The sequence below is a fragment of the Cupressus sempervirens genome, chromosome 3, assembly GCF_028749045.1.
Source record: "Cupressus sempervirens isolate cs-2001-9-10 chromosome 3, ASM2874904v1, whole genome shotgun sequence".
In the NCBI taxonomy this organism is placed as follows: Eukaryota; Viridiplantae; Streptophyta; class Pinopsida; order Cupressales; family Cupressaceae; genus Cupressus; species Cupressus sempervirens.
Genome location: NC_143120.1, coordinates 653,544,468 through 653,566,070, shown reverse-complemented (window position 1 = coordinate 653,566,070; position 21,603 = coordinate 653,544,468). Strand labels below are relative to the sequence as shown.

General features: G+C 36.2%; 1 protein-coding gene across 1 annotated transcript; it reads right to left on the bottom strand.

Annotated features, from left to right (window-relative positions):
- Window positions 1-213: 213 nt before the first annotated feature.
- Window positions 214-7,086, bottom strand: LOC149568386 (small ribosomal subunit protein eS1y). The gene is made up of 7 exons (XM_089821321.1): window positions 7,024-7,086; window positions 6,878-6,925; window positions 6,683-6,788; window positions 1,453-1,590; window positions 1,179-1,364; window positions 735-935; window positions 214-629 (listed from the first exon to the last, which is right to left on the bottom strand). Exons 1-7 carry the CDS (start codon window positions 7,032-7,034, stop codon window positions 534-536), a joined length of 786 nt encoding a protein of 261 aa, XP_089677447.1. The 5' UTR covers window positions 7,035-7,086; the 3' UTR covers window positions 214-533.
- Window positions 7,087-21,603: the final 14,517 nt, after the last annotated feature.

Here is a 21,603-nt window from a genome sequence, read left to right as displayed (position 1 = left end):
ACTCATTCTTGCATATCATAAGCCAGTCCTTCAAAAACATTTAAGGACAACAAATGCCAGATCAGTGGTCCTTGCACTACTTTGAACTTTAAAGCAATGGTATTCTCTGTGTAAGTTGAATGCTCAAAATAACAATCACAAGATGATTTTGAAATTTTCGAGATACATTAACTAACCTCTCACAAAAAATACCAGGTCAGCAATTTGGTAAGATAAATCAAAACAAATTGTGCAGCTAAATTTAGTATGAAGTTGCACCTAAATAAAATGTTATTTAAAGGTGCTACTAAAGGAGCGAAATGAACATCCAAAATTTGAAGTTGCCCCAAAGTAGATACTAGATACTACTTAAAAATACTCGTAGTTGAGAATGTTTATGCAAACAGCATAACAAACATGCTATTTAGCATTGCCAAAAAAAAATTAAAATGAACATCCGAACTTGAAAAATTCAGGAACAAACAGTGTACTAGAATTCGGCATACGGACCAGACTTGCTCAGGTTCTAAAAACTAATCCAGAGAACAGAAAAACTAGGCCCCAACAAGCTCTGTTTCTACTTCAACTGGTGTTTCCTCTGCTGGTCGATCCACCTTAACTCCAACTTCCTCAGAGTAATCTCCATGTACCTGTAGACAGCATCAAAATCCAAATTAATCACTTCCATATGACATCACATATATAGCTCACCCATTAGAAATGAGACAGATGTTAGCCAGAGCACAAACAAATACCTCCATGAGTTTTCCCAGGTCAAATTTTGGAGCCTTCAGTATTTTAACTTTGCGGATGAATACATTCTGTAAAGGATAAATACTAGATGTAGCTTTCTCAATTTCTTTCCCAATAACCTCTGGAATAAATTTTGCAACCAGCTCTTTCAAATCACATGACGAAGCTTCACGAACCATTATTTCTGTCATCTTTTTTCGAATCTGGAAACAAGCATTCGGTAACACCATCATAAAACAATATCTAGCAAATATATTAAATGTATTAATTTCTGTTATCTTTTTCCAAATCTAGAAACAAGCATTTGGTAACCATGAAACAAAAAACAATATCTAGCAAATATATTAACTTTTTTCAAATCTAGAAACAAACATATGGTAACCATGAAACAAAGAACAATATCTAGCAAATATATTAAGTGTATCCAATTAAATAAGCTATTTTACCTGTCTTATTTGACTTGATTGGGCGTAGCACGTGCGCTTAACTTGATTAGGTCTTCTCTTTGTAAAAGCAATGCAAAACATCCTCAGTGTGTAGTTATCAGTTGTCTTCACATCAACATGAGCCTCTATCAATGTCTGCCATTTACGGACCAATGACCTGAGCTTGTCTGTGGTGAAATCCATACCCTGAGCAATCAAACAATAGAGACTTCAGACACCCATATAAAGCATATAAATGCAAAAAAGTTGAAGCAATTGAATATATAATGCTCACCCAAAAATTTGTAAGAACATTCCTGCCCTGAACATCTTCTGCACGAAGCTTAATCTTTCTGTAAGCCTGATCCTCATCATTCTGGAGATCGGCTAGGGAAATCTCAAACACACGGTGCTTAAGACCATCAGAAGCAATCTGCATGACAGTGGAAATAACAAAAACCAGTAACTAAGGGAAAACTGCTACGAATGCTAACCTTAAAAAAACATCAAGTCCAATCAAACCAATATGCAGTATAGAGATGCTCCATATTTGTGAAAGCATAAAATGGAAAAATATGCTTACATAATTATTTCCAAAATTAAGTTCAAGAAACTTTCAAGCACAAAGCAATGTTAACATTCAAATCCTTGAAATTACAGCCAAACATGTGTGTTAATTCTGTGGAATACAGGAAACAGAAAAATGAAAAAACTGTAGATGAGGTGGAAACTTTGCATGTCCCCTCTCTTAAGTAAAAATTATTAATTAAAACACTAATGAGATTAAATATAAAATATAAATAAATTTTAATATCAAGATGGAAGGTAGCTATCTTATACACAATAAAGCAAGCTGTTGTCTTTGGGCACGCTGAAGAACATATAACAGATTCTGCAAGGAAATCGAGGATATCATTTAAGCACGTTAACATAAGAAGCTGAATATGGGCTTGATTGCCAGACAGTAAGTCTGCCCATACAAGTGACAGAAGTCAACATTTGAGTCTTGAGGAAACCTTGTGTATGCATGCCAGAAACATTGCCATAGGGTAGTATTTCACAGGAATAGGACACCATTATCATAAACCCAACAGAATACGGTTACTATGCTTTGATAAAGTTGTTTGGGATTCTATAATAATATTATAACGTGTTGAGCAGCAGTCCTGTTGATGACTCAACAATCATTGAAGTATAAGTCATAACAAACAGTTGAAATAGACTACGAATAGAAGAGCAGTAAGTCATTGATACAAGAATTGAGACCCATGATTAACATCGATAACAATAGTTAAAAACATATTTATAATATATAGCAAATCTATCCTCCAAAGGGCCAGAAAAGGAAATTTATATTAATATGGCATTCTATGAAAGAATTGAGCTTCATACATTATTGGCTATTTTAAGGGACCAAGGATAGAGATGAGATTATATCATGGAATAGGACATTATACAAGGGAAGTACAAGTACATAGACAGACCAATAAATATGTATTCACCATCTGGCAACAAGTCTGACATCCAGAACACGTTGAATATAACTAAATATATATTAAGGGCTAAGGGCCAACGAATGGCCAAGGTCACCTTTATAGAGTCCATTATTTGTATAATATGTTAATAAAAATTAAATCAGAATCACCTATACATAATGTATATAGCTAAATGTTATATATCTCTGAATGATTTAATATTTATGTCCATGTTCAGATTCGTTACAACTTAGTACCTGAAGATGAAGGGACTGAAATGTTTCGAAAGAGCAGCATTCTAAATCTAGCCAATAGGATGATTTCCGAGATAGATTAGGGAGCCTTAAGGATTCAGGGTATGGTCCCAAGAAAGGGTAAGGTCATGGATCTGTAAACTTTGAGGGAGCTTAAGTGTTTGATCTCTAGGCACTTGGTTGCATTCCTATCTTCTCCTTCCTCAAACTTAAGTAGTAATAAGATTAGCATTGACATTAAGAATTATAAATAGGAAAACAAAAAGATCACCTAACATATTTTAGCTGATGAACGAACCATTTTTCTTACTTTGAACCATGGAATAGCAGACATTTGATTGGTGCAACATAGTCCATTCAGTTTAGGTCGTAAGAATATTAAAATGGGTTACTTCCAATTATAATTGGCCTAAACCTAGCAGGGAACATTACAGACATGCAGAGAAATATATGAACAAAACAGATGTTTGCATAACAAGTACTCACTTAACTGGTTTATTTAACAATTGTTCAACTGCTGCAATTTCTGTGGCACTTGCAGTACATAAGAACATAGCTCAGTAAAAATACTCTTGCCCTAGATGGGGGAAAAAGACAGAAGTAATAATGCAGAAGAGCAGTTTCTGAGCTGTGGAGGACAACTACATTTCACTTCACAAAAACTCTCCTCTTGCAAAGTCAAAAACTTACTTCCAAAAATAGTTTCTGCTGTGTGGGGTGCTGCTACATGTCAACACTGTGATGTCCCAAAATTTGAATGTACTAATTTGCCCTGGATAATAATTTTCCTTCGAAACAAGTAAAGTATAGAGATACTGTATACCTTTCAATTTGATTGAAGACCAGCAACACAGTTAAGGTTTCTTTATAGTTATGTCATTATTAAATTTCTTAAATTATTAAATAAGACATATATAAGGAATAAAGATCTACCCAATAGATTGCTCAAATTTACTTTAAGGTGACAACCATAGAAGTGATGAGATAGGGTGACTTGATAAGGTGCCCCAGAAACCTCATCCTAGGCCCAAGAGCAGATATACCATCGCTCTTGGCCTCATGTGGCCTGCACCATACATACAACATGGCATACCTAGTCTGCAGTCCAGTCTCTGTTCTCTTTCATCTCACCAATTATAACTTGGTTACATATGATTGAACACCCGCTTACCACGTTAGAGACTGTAAGAAGCATTCACAACAGGGTGCCCTGAATTCTATCCTTCCTAAGCTCGCAGGCAGTCCACTTTGTGGGAACTTTGGCCCTGTGGAAACTCTCCGATGATAAACTTTAAGTGTTGTGCTTAGAAACTTAGAAGGTGACCTCATCACCATTTCCAAACTGTAATTACCTCATTCTCCTTAATGCGGTTGATCACAGCAGTCAGAAACTATAAATATTAAAATACACATAACATCTTATACTTCTATAAAGTCATTGAACATGCAATATGTGTATTCTAAATCAAATTATTATAAGATGCTTATTACTTCAGAGATATTCAGATGTATATAACTCGATGTACAAATATATATAAGCGATCACATATGAATATCATGTTTCTGAAATGTATACATAATTTAATAGAAAGAACTCATAAACAGAATCATTATGCAATATACATATCAAATGATACTCATACCAAGAAATACAGATCTAGATTTATCTATTGCATTATGACAAATAAACATAAACAGAAAGTATGCAGACACATGCAGATCAGATCATCTTTCATACAAATAGAGAGGCAGATAATGTGCAGTAATTCTGAAAGTACAGAGATGTGCACAGATCCATCATCTTTGATGCAATTAAACAACAGGGGTTATGCAGACTTTCACAGAATTTTTCTATATGGAGTCCCATACCACAGTATATAATTTGTACTTACAAAATATTTGTTTGCTAATAATTTTACTTCCTTGGATCAATAATTCTCTTCCTTAGTTTTTTTGTGAATGAAACCCATTATCAACATATGTAGCTTGCAAACCCAATAGTGGCACCATTTGATCGAAGGGACATGTCCATCCTTAATCACTTCTCTTCATAACTTACAGAAATTGTCTCTATTATCCTTTCCACAATGATTTGCTGTTTTAATGTGCAAGTATGTCGGCTATGTTAAATTCATTTGCTTTTCTTAATCATCATATTAAGAGCACTCAGTTGACATGTTAACCATAGTCATGGTCAGTGTTATATAATTGAGATTCTACTTCATGCCCTCGTGGTATACCTGAATGCATTTATAGATTTCACATAAACCTAACTCTGTTTTATGCCACAGACATTCAGTGGAGTCTCCAAATACAATTCTCGGTGCTCTTGTGATCTCAGTTCATGATAAATATGCCTATTGCTATTATGGAATTTTAGTGTACTCTATTGTTGGTTCTCCATCAAAATTTATTTAGTATTATTAACCTAGCTTATTTATTGTCTTTTTGTCTTCTATCTTCATTGTAGTATTATTCTAACTTACTTATTGTCTTTTTGTCTTCTACACTTCCTATCATATGAGCCCATCTTTTGATAACCTAAGACAGAATTAAATCTCTTTCTAGATCCATAAGTAGACTCTTGTCATCTTGCTGATGTTATCTTTATTGGTCCAATATAACTGATATTGACTCCCTGAACTCCTAGCCACTCAATATACATCTGTCACTTGTAATGATAATATCAGCTCCTTTTATAATTTCTTTATGTTTGAGTCTTACTTGGTATATCTTTAACTTTATCAATCTCAAAACACAATTATATAAGACGTATCACCTTCAACATATAATCTCTAGTAGCATGGTGGACTTCTTCATGTATGAATTGCTCAATTTTGTCTCTCCAGAGACTTCGCAAACTTGAGTTACTGGGTTCCAATGACATCAAAAGGGTGTGGACAACATGATTAGGGTTTCAAACAGGAAGCGCCTGACAAGTACACATAAAAGCTCTTCCCTTGCCAAGACAAAAAAGATAACATCTCCAACAATGTTTCTTCTGAAAGTTAAGAAAAGCAAATTTCACCTACATTGTGATCTACCGCAATTCAGGAAATGGCCAATCCATAATTAACACAAAAGATCCTATGATGTACAGAAAGTAAGAATTCCTGCGAGACTTTCTTAGGGTTTTCCTGCTAAAACCCTATGGAAGAATTCTAAAAACTAACGTTATATAAAAGTAGATCTAATGCCCTCTACAACCAACTGAAGGCGTACACTACTGAATAGCGTCCTAATTAAGCAATCCAGTCCACACAACTAACAAATAAGACCATAAAAACAACTTGATTTGGCAGAAGCATACATGACTATGCTAGATATTTACCCGAAAATACAATTGTTAAGTGACAACCGCTATTGTAAATGTATAGACCTCCACCATCAACCGATTGGGAATACACATATACATAGCTCGATACAAATATAACATGTAATTTTATCTGATAAATTGTACAGAGATCGCCTATCAACCGATTATTTTCCACGCAGCAGATAGTACAATACAAAAAATACTTACAGTTTGTCAAATTAGATTGAAATAAACATTTTCTGCATTTTTTTAGCATCAACAGGTTTATGGTAGCATCCCAATATAAAGAGTAAAGAGATACCGACAAGGAATCCGACAACAAAGAAGAACGAAGATCGAAATGAGACAAAAGGATATTCTTTTAAATATTTACACAAAAGGCGATAAAAGAGGCATTTGCAGAAAAGCTAGAAGACACAGTAACTGCAAATATTTTGGAAGTGCTAAATCTGCAATGAACAAAAAATGTAAGGTGTTTACCTTGGTTCCTTGCGTTCTAGTAACCAGCGTCTTCCCCACGGTTCTGGTGTTGAAGGAAGATGGGGCCTTTATGTCGTACCAGTCCTTCTTCGTGAACGGGTCGACCCTGTAATATTATCACACCGTTAATTCCTCGTGTCCGTTGCAATTACTTTGAAAAGCAGGAAAAGGAAAACAGAAGATCTAATCACTCACGCTTTCTTCTTTCCTCCCTTCTTGCCCTTTGAGATGCGCTTGTTCTTCCTGGATTGATTCACAATCAAGAAGTAATTACGATTTTACATACAATGAATAATAAACCTGCAGATACAATGACAATAAGGGATCAAAAAGAGGCTTACCCGACCGCCATGTTTGATACACTTACGAAGGGTTTAGCAACAAGGCCGCATCAAACTAAAACCAAAATATTTTAGGTCTCGAACCCTAACTTTAAAAACAGAGCTTCTATGAGGCAGACGAAATTAGGGCAAACGTTGCGGGCAAAATCCTGACCCGTCAATTTTCTATTTGCGTCTTTCTTTCTTTTTATTTAGGCAGGGTCCACCGAAGGAGGGCTTCAATTTTATTAGGTTTTTTATTTTTATTTTTCTTAATTTCAGTTGGTAAAAATGGAGTTGTAATAGTTCTATCAATTTAGGGGAAAAAAATTGTCACATGGAAAAATTTTCATTATTTTTTCACTATTACTGTAACTAAATGATAGATTTAAAATTTTAGACTTATATTCACTCTAAAATTCATGGAGCCAAGAGCTTCCTTAAATTTAGGAGCTTGTTTTAAATATTCTTAAAAAAATATTTGTCATGACTCAATTTAGCTACTACTTATCAATAAGTTAGACTTCTCTTATAAAACTATAAAAAAATGTTATTTTCTTTTATATATTTTATACTTATTTGTAATTATATTATTAATTGTAATAAAATTATAGATATGAAAATACGGGCTTTAAACACCACAATTAGATAAAAGAAGGGCGATCAATAGGTAGATAAGATAGATCTTTTTATCCACCAGTGGACCATGGGGATCACCAAGATCCCACAAACGAGGGAAGGGGTAGAACGAAGCTCTTAGAGATAAAGAGGAGTTTCGGCTAGTAAGCTATTTGGGCTTTATATATATATATATATATATATATATATATATATATATATATATATATATATATATATATATATATATATATATATATATATATATATGAAAATAATTTAATAAGATAAATAAATATTATAATTTTTATTTTTATTTTTATCAATGATAAAGATATATTGTATTAATATGGCAAAAAGGATTACATTAGTATTTGGATGGGTCAGAGACCTAAACTAAACCCCCCATACATCTACCATGCATACCCAGCCCATGCACATTATTAGAGAATAGAAATAAAATGATCATAGAAAGACAATAATTGTGATCCAACATAAAAAACCAATACCATAATAGAAAACAATAAACCCCCCAAAGACTAACCCTTGAACCATTTGATAGCCTCCCCTTTTGTGAAATTGGGGAAGGCTTCGGCAACCCGACCAACTCCACCAAAGCCACGACTCCTCTACTTAGCATCTGCAAAACACCCAGGGAGTAGTGAGATATCAACCCCATACTCAAACACTTGCCTAACAGATGACGATGAATATGGCACCAACACCTTGCTAATAGTTGGCTCAGCTTGGGGCTGATCGATCTCCGCAACCTCACCAACAACATTAGCCATCCCAACAATTCCTTCATGGGCTTCAACAACATGATGGCACACAGGCAATTGCCTCCTAACCATAGGACATCCATCAGCATCCACTGGTGTATTAGATTTCACTAGGGTGGATTTTCACTTCCTCGTAACCTAGTCACCAACCAAAACTTAAGCACAATCATTCGATTGATCAAAGGCTAGCAATTTGCACCATCCCCATCGAGCCACTAGAAGGTGTACTTCTACTATTACATCTAAAGTCCAACAAAGAGGAGTTGCAATTCCCCAATCCCTCTACCAATCAGATGCCACACTTGGTCACTCATGTGAAGATTGATGCCAAACTAAGCATGTTGCATAGTATCCTAAAAAACCACCACCCCATATCGGTTCCAACATAGCCCTCACAACATATTGTACTTCTAGCTTTGAATTAGTGACCTTGAGGCCCAAGCTAGGAAAAGGGGAGAGACATCTAAGTTTGAATGGGATCGCTAGTCCTTGGCTAATAAATCCTCCCCGAAAATCAACTTCACCATATCCAAAAATTCTTCATGATCAAATTTGAAGACGTTTCGTAAGCAACTAAGATTTCTCTATTGAAAGAGGGCTTTTGGCCATCAATAGATAGGGAGAAGTTTTCCTCCATCTTGCTATCAAAGTGAAAAAAATGAGAAACTATTGAAAAAAGGTTTTATTTGGAAAATCGAAGAGCGTGCAAGGAAAGATTGTATCATCATTTGAAGTCTCGAGAAGGACCATCACCCAAGGTATGAGGTAAAGATTACACTTAATTCTCATCGATGCTCACACAAGTTTCCATGTCATTTCAATAAAAATTTGTGTACTCCACCACCTCCAATTTCATATGGAAAGATGGTGATGTCATATGTCCCACACTTCAACATAGGGCATGGTTGTCGAGATTTCCAATCCACAGTATGAGGGGATTAAAATCCATCTACAATACTCATCCACCACATCTATTAATCATTAAATCACCTTGGAAAGATGGATAGTCTCTTGATGTGGAAATGATTGTGATACACTTATCACCAATCCAAATCAAATGATTGGATTTGACAAAAATCTTCCCAAACATTGAATTTCTCATCTAAATAACCTACCAACCCCACGTTTGAGGGTTTGTCTGCAAGGACATTTGCTTCTCTGAGCACATGAAAAACTTTAAATTTATCCATGTCTTTTAGGATGGTTTGAATTTGTCTAATGTGTTTGTCAAGATACTAAGGATCTAAGTTGCCTTTAGCAATTTCATTGACCATAATCTGTAAATCCCCCTTTAGGTGGTAGCTTTCTGATCCCAAGTTTCACACTGAGAAAAGCAACTTCAATAGCATCCAAGCATTCTACCTAATTGTCCATACCATCCTTCATCCTTTTGGCCCCTAATGCCATAATGTCTCTTACATCATTTTTGGCTACAACGCTGATCTCAAAGGGGCCTGAATTTCCTTTTGAGGCCTCGTCAAAATTTATCTTAAACCATCCTAACTTCGGCAGTGTCCAAGAAACATTAGGGGTAGACAAAAGAGAATGCGCTCTCATTAGCCCATTAACTGGCTACAATGATTATTTTTATTATTATTAATAAGTCCAATAAATAAATAAGAGTATGGTTAGAATTTAGGGTAAGGATTTATATCATAGTTAAGGTTGACATTACCATTAGGGTTTATATCATGGTTACAATTAGCATTGGGCTTAGGGTTTGGTTTGGATTTATTATTATAGTTCAGGTTGAGTTTAATGTTAGGGTCAATTTTATGGTCACAAATAGGGTTTAGCATCAAGGTGAGAATTGTGTTTAAGGGCTACATCAATTTTAGGATATGGGTAAGGATTAAAGTTAAAATTGGGGTTAGTATAAGGGTGAGGAATGGAATTATGATTTTACTTTGGATTAGTGTTAGGATTAGGTTTTACATAATGGTTAGGATTATGCTTAAGATTATGGATTAGGTTAGACAGACAACTAGGTTTACTATCACTATTAAGTTAGGTTTAGGGATAAAATTATAATCAGTGTTAAGATTTGAATTAAGGTTGGGCTATCATTTAGTTAGGATTATTGTTAAGTTTTTAGTATTGTAATGAGGTTAATAGTTAGGTCTAGGGTTTGCATAATGGATAGGGTGAGGGTTAAGACTAGAGTTAAGTTCAACATAATGGCTATAGTTTACATCATGATTACATTTGAGTTAGTGACACGGTGGTCTAGTATCATTCTTATGTTAAAGAAATAGTTAGGGTTAGTGTTAGGGTTTAGGTTATGGTTGGGGTTAAATGACAATCAGGGTAACATTGGAGCAAAAATAACAATTCTAAACCATAAAATTTCTTTTTGCAATTTACTTTTTCACAAAACAATTCAAAATCAAAGAACGCAAAATCTATTTTAATGTTATATATGATTTGTTTGCAATGCCCTTTACGCTAAATTGATAACTCATAAATAAATAAATTTGTATAATGTGTCTCTTTAGACTTATATGACTAAAACTATGAATGTATTATAATCTTTATATGCTTTATACTTAATATAATAGTGATATAATATTGATTTTTAATAAGTTAAATTGTTTATGGCATGTTTATGCTCTACTATATGCAAAAATGTGAAAATTAGGAAGGTTGTAGTTTCAAGGAAAACCCTCTCCCTAGGAAACAAACTAAAGAAATGAATAACAAGAGGCCATATCAAAGATAACAAAAAGAAATGAAAATTTTAAGAAAATATTCCTAGGTGGTTTAGTGGCTACATGGGTTTACAACATTCTAGTGGCTAGACAATCCAGGTCCCTCTTAATTAAATACAGAAAATGAAGATAATCTAATCTTTTGTTGAACTCATAGAACCTAATCAACATAAATTGTGTGTCAATAGGATGGAAGTCACAATCAAACAAAGACAAACACGGTATGAAATTGGATAACTCAAAAAAGCTTAATTCGTAAATCAACCAAATAATTAAAGGATGAAGGAAATAGCCTAAACTAAGGAGTTTGCAACCTGTTGGTGTTTGAAAACGTTACCCATTTCCAATTACCCTGATGAGAACAAAATGCATCTAGGGGCAACTAACTCCCATTATCAACACATCCATTCTGACACCAGGCCAACTATAAGGCATGACCCTTCTTCTACTTCAGGCTCTGCAAAACCTAGGCGGGTAGACCTGTAGATTCTTTATATGGTACCAGTTGTCAAAGCATAAATTGAATCTACTATGAAGCAGATAAAACCCCTATTTCTCCTAATAACTTATGAAATAACATATATCTGCAGTAGCTAGATGCAAAACAATGAAATTCATAAGCTGAGTGAGGGCATTCTGTTTATAGCTCTTCAACATGAAAGGGAAATTCATTTGATTAAAGATGTTGATTCAACAAAACCTCAAAAATGCAATAGTATAACCAGTGATCCTATAAATGATCAGTGCCTAATCCATTGGGCAATTCCATGAATTCAAAACATACATCTGTGACATCAGGACGTATCTCATATACCCAGACATCAGATCTATCCAACCACCTTGTGATTCAGACATCAATGTTCATTCAGGTCTCATTCTCACAAAATATCCTTCTCAAACAACCAGTAACCTTGTTTAAACATATCGAGCATTTACTTGGCCCTTTGGTCCAACAGCAAGATACATTAAACATACAACTTAAAAGGGATGCAAATGGGTCTCAAATATTTGTTCCAAAACCACATAAGACTTACAGATTGTTGAGACAGGAGACAAGAACCAGAACAAAACTAGTGAGATTGTTGCTCATATGTATTCATTTCCTTGAAACTATACATTCAGATGCATAAGATTAAAACATGAAACAACCTAATATCTCAGAACTATCTATATTATCTCTACAATGCTGTTCACATGAGAGTTTTGCTAAAGAAAATGGTGTCACAGTCATGGAAACATGTCAAAATACTGGAACCAATGGTCTCACAGTGCAAAAACTGGGATCCCAAATGGTATCACAGCAATGAACCTTTTTTTTCCCAGAAACTGGAACCAACTGGTTTCTCAATGACAAAAACTGGAACCCCTACAAATGAAAAAAGAAAGAAAGATATAGCAAGAAATGAATTCCCGGATCTGATATGCAATTGCCAGGTGTCCACTTGAAATCCAATCCTCTGTAACTGAAAAACCTCTTTCTTCTTTCATCCCTTCTGATCTAATTTTGTTTCATCATTAATCTATAACAAACTTGCAAAATATCCTTGCCTAATGATGAAAACCCTTTACTTGCCAAAATATCTGATTGCCCCATGAAAAAGCCAGTGAAAATGAGTTTTTACTAAGTAAATCAGAACAAATTCGACCCTAACTGTATTTCCATTGCCTTCTACTGATATCCAGGTCATTATCTTGACAAAAAACAAATCTAAACTTCCTGGTATGAATATGGTTGCACTTTAGGTACCTGATAGAAAACCTCGTGTAGCTCAAACTGAATAATACCTGTGCAAAAACTGACTCTAGAATCGGAAAGTTCGGGTTCTCCCGGTTCCAACGGTATATAACACTTCATATTTTGGTTACCGGAAGCGCCTGAAATTGCCATTTGAAAATGTCCCCTCTGGCTATAAAATGCTTAGGTCTGCAACTCATATTTAAAATTTCAAAAAATTTAAAATACTCTAAAGTCCAAACTTTAGAATATATCCTTTATTTGATTTCAAAAGCCCGAACGTGACTTCAAAAAACATGGGAAATAATAAAAATTATTATTTTTATTTGCCTTCATATTTCCCTCTCCTTCCATCCGGGTCAACCAGCTTCTGTTGACCAAGTGCCACGTGTCACTCTGTGATTGGCCTACATGGTCTGCATCATCTGCCACGTGTCGTCTCCTCGCTACTTCGCCATGCTTAACCGGTGAGCAACTTCGGTTAGCGAGGTAACGCGAACCGTCGGATCTGTGCCACGTGGCGTGATCTGGTGCGATCTTGAGACCTGCTCACCGCATGACCTTATGTTCTCTGCCACGTGTCCAGATTTAATTGGCATGTACTACCACCTCAGCACGCTGACAGAGTCACCATGTCATCAACTGACCCGAGCCTACTGCCACGTGTCGCGAGGTCGCTATCTCGCTATGGTAACCGGTGAGCACTTCCGGTTGGCGAGATAGCGACACCCGCTCGATCAAGACACGTGTCACCATCTCCTTCCTCGGTCTATTTCCTGCCACCTCATCACGCCGGTTAGTTTGTTTAAAATATTGCTTTGTCATGCTGACGTCAGTCCACCTCATCCGGGTCGGGTCCCACTTTAATTGCTCACGGCCTCCACAAAAAGTGCTTTGTCTTTAGACACAATGCCTTTTGCATGCTATTGTATTTAAATATTAAAAAGTACCCTCCTGCGAGTGATGTGGGATTATTGCTTTTCGCATACTCTGCACTGCGCGGCTTCCTTCTGCCCTTAACGTTGAATCTGTGGGTTCTTTGAAACATGGATGGCTTCCTTGTCTATCTCTTTCAACGTGAGTCTACTTCCAATCGCTTCCCCTGTTTTCTTTTGATGCGTGAGAGCTTGTATTAATATGCCTACTGCTTTTAACTTTTTTGCTTGCATTTTATCTCTATCTTTTCTTTGCGCAGGGTTGCTTCACTGGTGGCGTGAATCTTTATTTCAAGTCGATGCTCTGCCCTTATCTAAGCCACTTCTTCTATCTGCCTACATGGTCTAGATCTCTATTAACTCAGAATTTTGTTTTCTTCTACGAACCAGAAATGAAACGCAGTCCCTTCTCAAACACATTTGCTAGATCTTGCTTCACTCAGGATCTCAAAACATCTTCGCAAGGGCATTATTTTTGTTTCAAATAGTGCAATCTGTACACATCTCTCATAGCAATTTGCCGTGAACAATCTTGGATGTAAACTTCTTTGCATGTCCTGGTAAACCAATACTCGGAGGTTTTTGATGACTTAATTGTTTTCCCAGAGGGCGTGCTTGAAAATCAAAATGCAGTCACCAGCTTGGCCCAATGGTGGCAGAAAAATAATTTATTTTCCTATGCAGAGGAAAATGCCTTGGTGCCTTAAACTGCCAATATAGATTGCCCACACTTTGCATGGATCTCCAATGTCTATGGGTGTGCTATATTTTCCCACACAAAAAGCATGTACTAGTTTATCGATTTCAATCCAACTACATCTGGGCATCTTTTTTATTCCTTTATCTTTTATCAAATTTCTTAACAGAAAAACATAAATCGTGGCATCTATAGAGCTCTGCTCAAAAAGATGAGTTGCTGCAAATGGGATGATTCATTTCCTGCATGTATTGCTACCAGTGATAGTGAGAAATGGAGGGATGAACCTGTTGCATGGAGTTTGAACGAGAAGCTGAGGGAAGATTACAGATGGGTGAATAGTAAATATAGCAAGGAAAGCTATATGTCACTAATATGACCTTTGCTAGATAGTGCCTCACAATGTACCTGATTACTAGGTATATTAGCTGATGCAATCAGTCGGACCCCAGAGTGGGTCCGACTAAAAAAAAATTTTGTTTCCAAACGACTAATATTCAAAACTAATCCATTGAACAATCTGATATTGATTAAACTTGAGTTCAAGCACTAATCGATCATCAAAACTCATTTTACCATTTATCTGCAAACTGTCACTTTTGTGCCGGGAGGTCTGTTTATTGCCTTTAAAAAACTGATCCGAACAAATGACCAGGATCTGAAAACTGACATACTGAATCTTTTCTCCACACACTTTTCGCTTGTCAAATCCTATCTCATGACGAATTTGGAGTCAAAAGATATTGACCCTCAAAGTCGCCTTCTCAGATTTATCTGCAAACAAACATGTTAGAAAACAACAAATTGGCTCTGGAAACGGCTTGGAAAACTAGGCAAATGAGCACATGAGGAAATGAAAACTGGGACACTCATTCTCTGTCATGAGGTGAGTATGACTATGCAATTTTGGCTCATGCTGAATAACAGGGCACAAATGGCGATTAGTCAAAGTGGGCTACTTAGAATTTTGCAAACTGGACATGCTGACAGAAAGCATTTTTACGAATGGAAATGACTTGGAAAAGTGTGCAAATGGATTCGTCATGACTTGCAAACAGAAACACCTGGAGTATTTTCGGAGGACAACATAGGGGTATAATCCATTCAATCTCACCAATCATAGATCAGGAGTTATGACGTCTCAAACAGGGCTACCAATCAATCTGTAAATACTGACACCAGTGAAAAGTTAGAAATTCCATTTGGAATCGCATTTGAAAACCACTCAAACGGATTCGTCAAGAGTTGAAACTTGAAACATAACAAGTCTCTGACGTTGAAAATATAATGCAATAGGAATTTCAACATTTTGGTCAACTGGTCAAAAGTTATAGCATGTCAAACAGGCCTACCTAGAAATATGCGCAAAGTGCAAAATCATGAAAACAGGAATTGACCAACTTCGAGGGATTCAAAACCTAATCAAATGGATTTGAAATGATTCAAAATCTAGAATATAGGTTCTCAGGTATGGACACTAGACACTCTCAAAGTGGAAAGTCACAAAACCTTTTTTGGGTGCGAAATATTCAATGGCAAACACAGCCTCCTGTCGCTATTTGACACTTGGGGTAAAATGCAGATTTGAAATGCACTTAAAACAAGACTTCGCAGAATGGTTCAAAATGATGCTTTAACTTCATGGAACACTTAGACGCACTAAATGAAAGTTTCTAGAAGCATAAAACACCTCATGGGGTTCAAAGGTACAGCTAGGTACATAGGCTTCACAAAACATTTATAGGCCTCAAACTCATCGATAGTGCTCAAAATTCGGACTACAATTTTGAGCGCCAACAGTGGCTCTATCTGGGGATGCATGCCCCTTGCAAGCATGGGAAGGATTCAGGTCTCTGGGAGAAGCATACCATTCCAAAACTTCAAAACTCTCCTGAACAGCAAAACTTTCGTGAACAGCTTTATTGAAAACAGGAAACTACTCTTAACTATGTACAAGTGATGGCTGCAGGCCACCAAAAAGTTTCAGAACTTTTTACCTCTGTCAAACACCTTATTTTCATTTACGTTCTCCTGAGGCAAACTGAAACTCTCATCCTTATTTGTTTCACCCATCATATCAACAGTTTCAATTACTTCGTTAGGCAAAACAAAACTGCTAATACCATCTTCATAGTGCATATAAAAATCAGACAAACTTTCTACACCTTGCTCACTATGAAAATATGAATCAGTGTGATCATAATAACTGACATCAGACTGAAAGTGAAACTGATCACTACTGATTGAGTCATGGATTCCTTCAATCGAAAACACAAAAGCTTGATATTCTACTTCATTGAACGAGTTACATGAATCCGATGGTAACTCACCTTGTGCCTCTAGCTGTGAAGAGTATTTGGAATCCGATTGTAGCCTACTTGCAGTCATGTTACTCTTTGAATCAGATTTATCCTTTGCTGAAACCTCTTCACACTCAAAACATTGATTAGTCACCATATCTGAAAAAACATTCTGAAAATTTTGATCTAGACTATGCTGATCACTATCATTTTCTTCATCAAACTGAATGTCAGAATACACCTTGAACTCATCTTTATAAGACTTATCAGCACATGAAGTAAATCTATAATCTGATTGACAACCTTCACTGTTTTCCTCCTCATCATATGAAAAATCAAAACAATGTTCAGCAAGATCAACATGAAAAGAACCCGAAATAGCATTAACCTTCCCTTCATTAACATTCCCTACATCCAGCAATTTATCATGTGCAAAAACATTTGAGGTTCTGTTATATACACCTCCAAAGTCCAACAAAGATTGTTCGGATTCTACCTCCTTTTCCACATCAAACTTTGGGGAATTGATTTGACTGAATGAGAAAGTATTATGATAGAACATATGAAAATCCTTAGAGATACTTATGTGCTTTTCAAACTCACAAGCCAAAAAAATAGAGATTTCATCAAAGCTCAAGAAGATTGCCTCACAAATCTTCTCCTGGCTGTGATTGTCATCTGGATAACATGAAGAACTTACAACAGGCAGATGATTAGTGTAACAATCTGGAAAATCAGAATTATTACAATATTCTTTCTTATCATGGCAATCATTGGATCTACTGTTGTTACAACTTTCTTCAACTTCATATGTACTGTAACTTAATTTATCTTCTCTTTTATATCCATCCTCTTCATGCTGATCACTATTACCTGATTCATTAACATTTGAATCCACCTCTTCACAATCGGAAGACAGATTATCTTGCTCTATGGACTCATTGTATTCATTACTACCTTGGTTTTCAGCACACTCATTATCATCAAGAGACATAATATGAAATCTGTAATCATCATCTTCCATCTCCCTGAATGAATCTTTCAATTTGTAAAAACTTTTGTAATCTTATAGGTGCTGGCCAATTGACTGAATCGGGTACTAGAACATCAAGGAAAACATTAGGCAGTGAAGATTCTTCAGGTCTACAATGAAAAGGCATCTTACTAATTACTGACTTAAGCCTTAAATAACATTGTTCGATACTTAGACCTTGAGTACTACCTACTTTAGTTCTTATAATATTGATAATCCTTTTGTAAACCATTGTATTCAACATAGCAATGTTATTATTCACAATTTCTAGACTCTCAGAATTTGGCAACCTAATCTCAGATCTGAGATCTGACTCCATCATAAAACAAACTTTCTACCTCTTCTTTCTAGCGCTGAAAATCACTAAATAGAGGCAACTTCTTTAAACACTTGACTTCCATGAAAAGAAAACATGAAAACCAAAATACCTCCAGTGCTGATACTGAACTTGGATCTGCTGATTTGGCACAGGTGCAAGACTGAAAATCCTTTACACCACTGATCAAACTTTGTAGAGTCACCACCTCTTTGCAAGAGGAATGAAATAACCACTGCTATGATCTATTTTTATATTTCAATTATTTATAACAGCAGATTGCAACCAGCACTTAAAAACTTATCAAGAATTTGAAACTCCTTTTCAAGAAACTACCAAAAGCTTCAGATCTGCCCACACAACTGAAAGTCCTTCAAAAATTTTGCAATGAAATCAACTAGGAACAAACTGGTATAGAGATTTGAGAGTCGCCACTCACAATTTGTGAGAAATAAAACATAATTTGTCACTTGACAAATCTGAACCAGACTTTCAATGTAGGAAAAACTTGCAGATCATTATTATCTTGAAAAGAATTTACACTTTATAAACGAATTCTTGACTCTGAAACTTTCTCAACAGTATTTGCAAACTGGATTGATTGAAGATAGACCTATGACAGTCATAGAACACAATTTTCATCTAGTTTCAACATACTGTTGATAATGAATAAAGCTTAACTTGGGGACATGAAACTTCAGCAAGGAAAAGGAACACATCTTGCTATTGATATGATATATCCAATCTGTTTCACATCAGAGGCTCATGTTCTTTCAACAAAATGGATTGCCATCTTATCTCCCCAGCAGAGTCGCCATTTTGTTGGTGTTTGAAAATGTTACCCATTTCCAATTACCTTGATGAGAACAAAATGCATCTAGGGGCAGCTAACTCCCATTATCAACACATCCATTCTGACACCAGGCCAACTATAAGGCATGACCCTTCTTCTACTTCAGGCTCTGCAAAACCTAGGCGGGTAGACCTGTAGATTCTTTATATGGTACCAGTTGTCAAAGCATACACTGAATCTAATATGAAGCAGATAAAACCCTTATTTCTCCTGATAACTTATGAAATAACATATATCTGCAGTAGCTAGATGCAAAACAATGAAATTCGTAAGCTAAGTGAGGGCATTCTGTTTATAGCTCTTCAACATGAAAGGGAAATTCATTTGATTAAAGATGTTGATTCAAAAAAACCTCAAAAATGCAACAGTATAACCAGTGATCCTATAAATGATCAGTGCCTAATCCATTGGGCAATTCCATGAATTCAAAACATACATCTGTGACATCAGGACGTATTTCATATACCCAAACATCAGATCTATCCAACCACCTTGTGATTCAAACATCAATGTTCATTCAGGTCTCATTCTCACAAAATATCCTTCTCAAACAACCAGTAACCTTGTTTAAACATATCGAGCATTTACTTGGCCCTTTGGTCCAACAGCAAGATACATTAAACATACAACTTGAAAGGGATGCAAATGGGTCTCAAATCTTTGTTCCAAAACCACATAAGACTTATAGATTGTTGAGACAGGAGACAAGAACCAGAACAAAACTAGTGAGATTGTTGCTCATATGTATTCATTTCCTTGAAACTATACATTCAGATGCATAAGATTAAAACATGAAACAACCTAATATCTCAGAACTATCTATATTATCTCTACAATGCTGTTCACATGAGAGTTCTGCTGAAGAAAATGGTGTCACAGTCATGGAAACATGTCAAAATGCTGGAACCAATGGTCTCACAGTGCAAAAACTGGGATCCCAAATGGTATCACAGCAATGAACCTTTTTTTTCCCAGAAATTGGAACCAACTGGTTTCTCAGTGACAAAAAATGGAACCCCTACAAATGAAAAAAGAAAGAAAGATATAACAAGAAATGAATTCCTAGATCTGATATGCAATTGCCAGGTGTCCACTTGAAATCCAATCCTCTGTAACTGAAAAACCTCTTTCTTCTTTCATCCCTTCTGATCTGATTTTGTTTCATCATTAATCTGTAACAAACTTGCAAAATATCCTTGCCTAATGATGAAAACCCTTTACTTGCCAAAATATCTGATTACCCCATGAAAAAGCCAATGAAAATGAGTTTTTTACTAAGTAAATTAGAACAAATTCGACCTTAACTGCATTTCCATTGCGCCTTCTACTGATATCCAGGTCATTATCTTGACAAAAAACAAATCTGAACTTCCTGGTATGAATATGGTTGCACTTTAGGTACCTGATAGAAAACCTCGTGTAGCTCAAACTGACTGATACCTGTGCAAAAATTGACTCCAGAATCGGAAAGTTTGGGTTCTCCCGGTTCCAATGGTATATAACACTTCATATTTTGGTTACCGAAAGCGCCTGAAATTGCCATTTGAAAATGTCCCCTCTGGCTATAAAATGCTTAGGTCTGCAACTCATATTTAAAATTTCAAAAAATTTAAAATACTCTAAAGTCCAAACTTTAGAATATATCCTTTATTTGATTTCAAAAGCCTGAACGTGACTTCAAAAAAAATGGGAAATAATAAAAATTATTATTTTTATTTGCCTTCATATTTCCCTCTCCTTCCATCCGGGTCAACCAGCTTCTGTTGACCAAGTGCCACGTGTCACTCTGTGATTGGCCTACATGGTCTGCATCATCTGCCACGTGTCGTCTCCTCGCTACTTCGCCATGCTTAACCGGTGAGCAACTTCGGTTAGCGAGGTAACGCGAACCGTCGGATCTGTGCCACGTGGCGTGATCTGGTGTGATCTTGAGACCTGCTCACCGCATGACCTTCTGTTCTCTGCCACGTGTCCAGATTTAATTGGCATGTACTACCACCTCAGCACGCTGACAGAGTCACCATGTCATCACCTGACCCGGGCCTACTGCCACGTGTCGCGAGGTCGCTATCTCGCTATGGTAACCGGTGAGCACTTTCGGTTGGTGAGATAGCGACACCCGCTCGATGAAGACACGTGTCACCATCTCCTTCCTCGGTCTATTTCCTGCCACCTCATCACGCCGGTTAGTTTGTTTAAAATATTGCTTTGTCATGCTGACGTCAGTCCACCTCATCCGGGTCGGGTCCCACTTTAATTGCTCACGGCCTCCACAAAAAGTGCTTTGTCTTTAGACACAATGCCTTTTGCATGCTATTGTATTTAAATATTAAAAAGTACCCTCCTGCGAGTGATGTGGGATTATTGCTTTTCGCATACTTTGCATTGCACGACTTCCTTTTGCCCTTAACGTTGAATCTGCGGGTTCTTTGAAACATGGATGGCTTCCTTGTCTATCTCTTTCAACGTGAGTCTACTTCCAATCGCTTCCCATGTTTTCTTTTGATGCGTGAGAGCTTGTATTAATATGCCTGCTGCTTTTAACTTTTTTGCTTGCATTTTATCTCTGTCTTTTCTTTGCGCAGGGTTGCTTCACTGGTGGCATGAATCTTTATTTCAAGTCG